The following is a 7,152-nucleotide window of genomic DNA, read 5'->3' on the forward strand; positions in this document are numbered from 1 at the left end:
GGAAATGATACATAACAATTTTTTATTACATAAATAAAATGTTAAAAAAGTTTGAAGTTAAAAAAGAGAATGAATAATTCAGAATAAATGTCTTAATGTCTATTAATTAAATTTCGATCACTGAATATTCTAACCTCCAAAATTTCCAATGACTGATATTGAATTTAATTTTCAGATTTAATATTATTAATTTAGTAGTGAATAAGTGAATAATTCCTTTTTCTTTTACCATAAAAAGAGAAACAGATATCAATAATGCATTACGATATCTTTCTGAAACATATCACTATAGGTTCTGTTAGAATGATTCTAAATCGGCCAAATAAACGCATTTGGAGAGTAATGATTACTCGGTCGCCACTATACTGACATAACTGCGAATTAATTCAGTTCAAGCAACAGGCTCGTGCCAGCAATGCCATGAGAAAGTTAAGTGACCTGTATCAAGTACTTACCTTCGCTCTCCACAAAATATTTCGAAAAATTGATCCAAATATTTTTTTATTATATTTATACTGCAATCAGTTTCATCACTTATAATATCAAATCATGTTCCGTGACATAAATGATATAATTCAAAGTTATAATTTAAAATTTTAATTCTAAAGTTAAATAAAAATGAAAATAATATCTAATATTTTAATATCTTATTATTATTAATATTATATCCTTTACATTAATTGAATTCTAATTGATTTTTAAATAATAAATAATAGTCACAGGATTTTAATTATGGATCAAGAAATAAAATAAATAAATTGTTATTTAGATTTAAAAATTTAATTTCCAGGTTTTTATTTCTTTTTATTCGAAAAGTGATATTGAAGAATAACAAGGCACTCAATGTGAAGAGAACTAAATATACGTAAATATAAAACGTTTTATTCAATATGTAAAGTTTCTCGATTATTTAAAATCGAGTCGACAATGATCGTGTAAACTAGCAGATCCCCTTTAGGATTATTCACAGAGAGTAAATAATGATTAAAGAGAATGAAAGAAAAGCTTGCTTTCGTTGGTTCGAACTGGTCAAGAGACGCAATTGGTCCAAAAGGAACAGACGGCACTCATGGGACAAGAAAGTGTCTCTTTTACGACGACAGCTGCCAGGCACTCACGATTTCTCGAAGCAGACATACATATCGCTTGTATTTAAGCTTCGATTCTAGTAGCCGTTTGGCAACTTCGAGGGTCCTTTGAGAAGTTAAGCTCTTTCGTGAGAATTATTCAATGAAATTTGAACAGGTATTTGTTCATTATAAATATGAATTAATTCTTAAAAAAAATTTCGTGCAACTTCGGTATAATGAAATTCTAAAAAAATTAAATCAGCTCCACTTCCTTGCTTTTAACACGTTCTACTGAACTTAGAATATTTATGCTAATAATCTTAAAAGAATTTTTCTTATTACTTGAGAGTGATCAGTTTCGTTATATAAATTCATATCTAATTTTTATATTATTAATCAATAAATCAATCAAACATGATATTATGTCATGATTTATTAATAAAATCAACGTGTACCTCGCAATCATTTAATAAATATTTACATGTATTTTACATAAGCATATGATGAAGTTATAAATAGATAATAAAGAAACATAAAATTATCGAAGAATGATAATTCATAATTGATAATTCATTAATATCATACATAAGTTAAAGAACTATTTGTTTATGCCGATTTATTTTTCAGTATGATTCTACTTGGAAAGGAAATATAAATAGTCACGATATGCCAGACACCGAGAAAGCGTTGACATGGAAAAGAAAAATGAAAAAAAATCAAAAGCATAATAGAGTTTACATGACACTCATTGCTTACTCTGGGGCGAATGAGACTCAGGGACGTTTTTTTAAGGGGGTCAAGGGGACCCTGCGCCCCGGGGCTATTCTTATTAACGCTGACTTTTTTTTCTTTCTCTAACTTGAATTCAAATTTTCCAAATTTTTCACAAAAAAAGAGACGAACAGAGCTTTCAGAAAAGTTATTATTATTCCATTTTATTTCCTTCACGTGTTTTCTTTTCTAATTTGATGTAATTGTTGATGTAATGTTATATGTGTATATCTTTGAATCGAATGGATCATGGAGCAGAAATCCGTTCTTACGATGACCGACGCTTTGAGAAAGTTATTCAAAGCGTGACATTAATTTATGGACACAGCAGCATACGTATCAGTCGGCGAGATCCATGCAACCTTAAACTTGCATCCATGCGTATGATTGCATAAAATTGTTGGTTTCGCTCAAGTTATGAGCGTGGGTAATATTTCCTACTATTAAAGAATCGATTTCGATGCAGAATTTCAATGAATCGATCGTAAAATTTCGCTTATTGATTAATAGTGTTGATACAATGTTAGATACAGTGGTTGAATTACATTAGAAATACAATTTATGCCAAAAATGTGTTATACATTTTGAAATATTATGAATATGTAAAGTTTCGTCTTACAAAAGATTTTTTTTTTTCCTTTAATTATAAGATGATCCTTATGTTATATTAGTTTACGAATACCGTATTCTCTTCACAATGTCACGACCGTCGTGCGTGATTCCGGTACGACGTCACGGTCCCATTGACGCCGACCACAACCACCTTAAACACCCATAAAACATTTTCGTGACCTCTTTTTCATGTAATTCAACGAACAGAGGCTTGTTCTCCATTTCCGGTGACATGAAAGCACCGATACACTCGGCACGCTCGAAAAAACCTTTCACACGTTCCGGCGATATATTGTGTATACCACTGAATTCGTAAACGATATCCCCGGTTTCATTACTGATTTGAATGCCCTGAGTATACATAGTATCGAGAACGGCATCAATAATTCCATTTTATAATTATTTTGAGATTCTACTAAAAACGTGTAAATATTAGATAAATTATATCATGCACATTTATAATCGTAGCATATATATGCATCTGCATGTATCATCAGAGAATAAAAAGATTGGAAGCATCAGCAAAAATATTCTTGTAAAGAATGTCACTTAGAAAAAAGCATATGTGTATTAACCAGAAACCTTTCGAGAGTATATTACGTATGATAACATAGTTCGTATAATTTCGCAGCAGCATGCCAGAAAACGTGCATTCCCGAAGAGGAGTTTCCTGTAGGAGGGAGCCTTGGGTACCCGGCGGTGAACCATCATCGTTCTAGCACGACACGAGGTCGCGGAAAAGCACGAGCATCGTCGAAGCGTGCACGAATACGACCGAACCGTAACGAAAGCGTACGAGGCCACAGATACAGGGGTGGGGACTCGCAGACTCTCAGTAGTCGAATTCAGTCGAGCCAGCGCCGTGATCGGAGTTGGAATAGTGACTGGCGAACAGTGTTCGGAGCAGGCGTATCCGCTCTCGGTGTTCTAGTCGCTCCTTAATCACGCGCACACGAATTAATTTGATCGGCTGGCAGACCCGAAATCGAATATTCGCTTCGTTTTTTATTCGTTTCTTGTTTAACCGTGGGCTTCGTACGCTTCTATCGTTCTCCGTCGTGCATGTTCATCAATTTATATAGTTTGTCGCTATTCGTTTAACCGTCCCCGCTGTGATTGACTGTCGCGAAGGCCTTTTTTTCCGGAGCCGCTACAGACACGGCAGTGAAAATGCGGTAGTGACAGTGGTATATCAGAGACAGGGAGAAAAAGAGAATCCCTGAGTACGTTTGTAGGCGCGAGGACGCCACGAGTTTACTCGATAAAAATCGAAGTGAACGAAATTAGGGGAGAGGCTCCTTGAAGCCAGGGCCAGAAGTTATGTCGAATTCGTGTGTTCGAGGACGAGGAATTTACGCGCATGTGTCCAGTGGGATTTAGTGTCGGCGATAAAGCATTCTTTCCAGATCTGGATACCTTGCTCGCAACACCTACGGGACCTGGATTATCTCATGTCAGGATGGCGCTGGCGCGGTACGTATTTTCCACTGAATCGTCGAACCTCCTCGTCATTGCGTTTAGGGTGGGTCTTTGCTCAAACGTGTTTGTTTTTCCTCTTTCGTTCCCGATGTTATTAAGTGTCTTTATTGATCCAATACTACGTCCTATACAGCAACACATATTGACCTTAAAACGATATTTCACTTCTATTATAATGATAATATTTTACATAATCATATTCTGAAAAGGATTTAATGACACACTTCGTAAAAGAAAGTGTTCTTCTTTTTTGAAATACCGGTGTCCCTTTGTTTTGAAGTATTCTGCCACAGATGCCGGTATCAGCCATAGAGTGCGCACTGGTCAACGACCCATCCCTGCCATAACTATAGTCAACTGATTTAACAGATTTATACATTCTCGGTGTATTTACATAGCTGTCGTGTGTTCTTTCGACATGATGCGTATGATGCCGGGACTCGTTATTAGTTTGAAAGTTCTTGGTCAAGTTGCTTGCATGGCGAAGGAAAGACGTCAAGGTTAGTACACCTTTTTACGTTAAGTCGACCTTCCGAGTACGATGCGGGCTCCGTCACGGTTCGACAATCTGCCTTTATACTGAAACATTTGACCGTGAATATGAGTCGATGGAATTCAAACGTAGAAACATTAACAGCGACCTTATCCTCCGGTCGCTCTCTCTCTTTCTCTCTCTTTGTGGCTGAAAATTCTTCGATCGACAAACGGTGTCACTACACGCGCGTCTACATGTGCCTACATAACATAATACTCGCGCGCGCATATAGGTTAGAATAACTGTCTTTTCATGTCAAAGTTTGATTCTAAAAACAGCTATCCATCGTGAATAATTTTACTATATAACGTGTTTACGTGTATTGCGAATATTATTTTCCGACACGACAATCGTAAATATGTTATCATTTTATATATATATATTACTTTCTCTGTCAAATCTTTTTATCAATACTATAAAAGATATAGCATGACAGTAAACAGCCTTCACCGCATATACTTATATTCGTATACGATTGAATCGTGACAGAACTGGCAATGAAGCTTTCTACCAACTCGTCGACGTGTTCATATGCCATCGCGAACATAACATTGCCTTGTGTTCTAAACTGTGGACGGTTAGAATTTATTTCTTTGTAGTCGAGCGATCCTTTATCTCGCGGACGCAGTATTGAAGGCCTCTATTGTGATATTTCGTTCAACTTAATCGAATGAGTAGGGGAAATAATGTTGGAGCGTACGAAACATCTAGTAATTGAATATAGCGAATTAAACAATGGTTGGGAATCGTATGGGTGGGCAAATGGGCGTATGATCAGTAGTTTCGCCGATAGACCTTCTCTTGATGGAGACTATTACTCATTACACTTCCTGCCCAGCAGAACGCTATCGGCCAAAGTGATGAATCACGAAGCTATAAACAGATCTTCGACTTCATAATTACAATTTAATGAATGCGGCCACAATGATTGTGTGGGACCTCACCTGCTATTAATCTTGACATTGCGTGAACTTTTGCGCGAATTTCCATTTGCAACGAATCATTTTAATAAGATATTTGATATTTTTTTAGATCTTTAAATTATTATTAAATTTTTTTTAGATTGGAAATTTTGCATTTCACGTTGATTGGAATATTATGAACTGTTTAAATATTAGATAAGATTTTTTTTCAATTTAAGTCGATATGATATATTTCAAGAAATTGTATTTTTAAGATATTCTTTTCTCTTTCTTTTCTTTTTTTTAAGATAAATTAATATTTATTGATAAATATTTGAAACATTAGTATATGCTTAAGAATTTTTCTTCATTCGTGATGTTAAATTTTTAAAAGATTTAAAATATTCTTTTACATATTTATTTAAAATCGATAAATATTCAAAAAATATTTTAATCATATTTTTTCTTTATTATTGATCAATAAAAAATTTATGATGCTTATTTATTCAAGTGATTTTTTTTTTATTTCTGATATTTTTTCAGAAATCTTTTTTCATTGTTATCTTATGGTTCGATTATTTTTATATCATAATTAATATATTATTTATTAATATATTTTATTAATTATCATAATTTACATATATATAATAAAAATTTTTTCATAGAATTTGAAATAAATTTTCAATTATAAATTTGAATTTTAAATATTGCTTTAATGTTAAATTTTAAATTTAATGTTAGATTTTATATTTAAATTTAAGGATATTTAGATATTTGTTTAAGTTTTAAATTTTTCATCGTGAAAAAACAGTGAATTTTAAATTTAAAATTAAATATTTAAATTTCAAATTTCGATTTTTGATTTTCTATTCAACAAAACTAAAATCGAAATTTAATTTCGAAGAATTTAATTGTTTCTCAGAAAGAATTCATTAAACTCGCGTAGAAATATTACACATTATTTTCCTTATATCTAGTAATAATAATATCTAATGATAATATTGAATAGTATGCAAATTTCTCGTTTTCAAAATTATGGAAATCGTAATTAACCCATCTCAGTTTCATTTCCGAGTAAACTAATTCCGTATAACGCAGTTCAACTGATTAACCAATCATGTATTAGCATAGATTAATTAGAGAGACGAGCGTTGTTTCGCGGAGGACACTTGTTTCGCGCTGCGCGAAAGGCAATTTTGAATCATTAACATAACTCAAAGCGAATCGAACTGTCGTTCCACGATCAATCAGTGTCGGTGAAAATTACGTTAAATGCTTTACGATGAGAATTGATCGATCGCACAGAAGCAATTCCTTGCCTAGAACAGATGTCTATCGAAACAATTCTCTTTCTACGTTAATCCATGAGAAAAGTTTATCGAACCATGGAAAACATGGTGAAATTGTTATTAAGTTGGAAAAATTGGAAAGTTTTAAATTATTTTTAGAATTTCATCTTAGAATGTTCTTTCGAAAAATTTTTTTATATTTAAATAAAAAAATATATATAATATATAATATAATATATATAATATATATAATTTATAATATATATAATATATTATATATAATACATAAATATAAAATAAATTTCTTGTTTTTGAACGTAACATAATCTATATTTAACATAAATGAATGAAATATCTAGTATTCAATATTATAAAAATCTATCGATATGAATATTATAATTATATTCCTAAAAAAAAGACAAGTATAAGAAAATATAAAAAAAATAAATTTATTTAATTATAAAAATAGATTTTTTTTAATTATATTTTTTTAA

General features: G+C 32.1%; 1 protein-coding gene and 1 long non-coding RNA gene across 9 annotated transcripts in view; one reads left to right on the forward strand and one right to left on the reverse strand.

Moving 5' to 3' along the window:
- LOC102679231 (protein roadkill) overlaps window positions 1-7,152 on the forward strand; it is a 134,630-nt gene that overhangs the window by 78,112 nt on the left and 49,366 nt on the right. Inside the window, exons 1-2 of one of the 8 annotated variants that reach the window (XM_006608990.2) lie at window positions 3,122-3,926; window positions 4,331-4,432. The exons of 2 other annotated variants lie outside the window; for them this stretch is intronic. Coding sequence is in view for 4 of the 6 variants with exons in the window: in XM_006608986.2 (XP_006609049.1) it covers window positions 3,814-3,926 (113 nt within the window). In the remaining 2 variants the exon portion in view is untranslated. Of the gene's footprint in view, window positions 1-3,121; window positions 3,927-4,330; window positions 4,433-7,152 lie in introns of those variants that run through there. 5 more of the 8 variants (XM_006608992.2, XM_006608986.2, XM_006608988.2 and 2 more) reach the window with 5 other exon arrangements.
- LOC116186770 lies at window positions 3,786-5,480 on the reverse strand. The gene is made up of 2 exons (XR_004151780.1): window positions 4,123-5,480; window positions 3,786-4,057 (listed from the first exon to the last, which is right to left on the reverse strand). It is a non-coding gene; the product is annotated as an uncharacterized LOC116186770 (long non-coding RNA).

Source organism: Apis dorsata, unplaced genomic scaffold, assembly GCF_000469605.1.
Source record: "Apis dorsata unplaced genomic scaffold, Apis dorsata 1.3 scaffold_52, whole genome shotgun sequence".
Taxonomy (NCBI): Eukaryota; Metazoa; Arthropoda; class Insecta; order Hymenoptera; family Apidae; genus Apis; species Apis dorsata.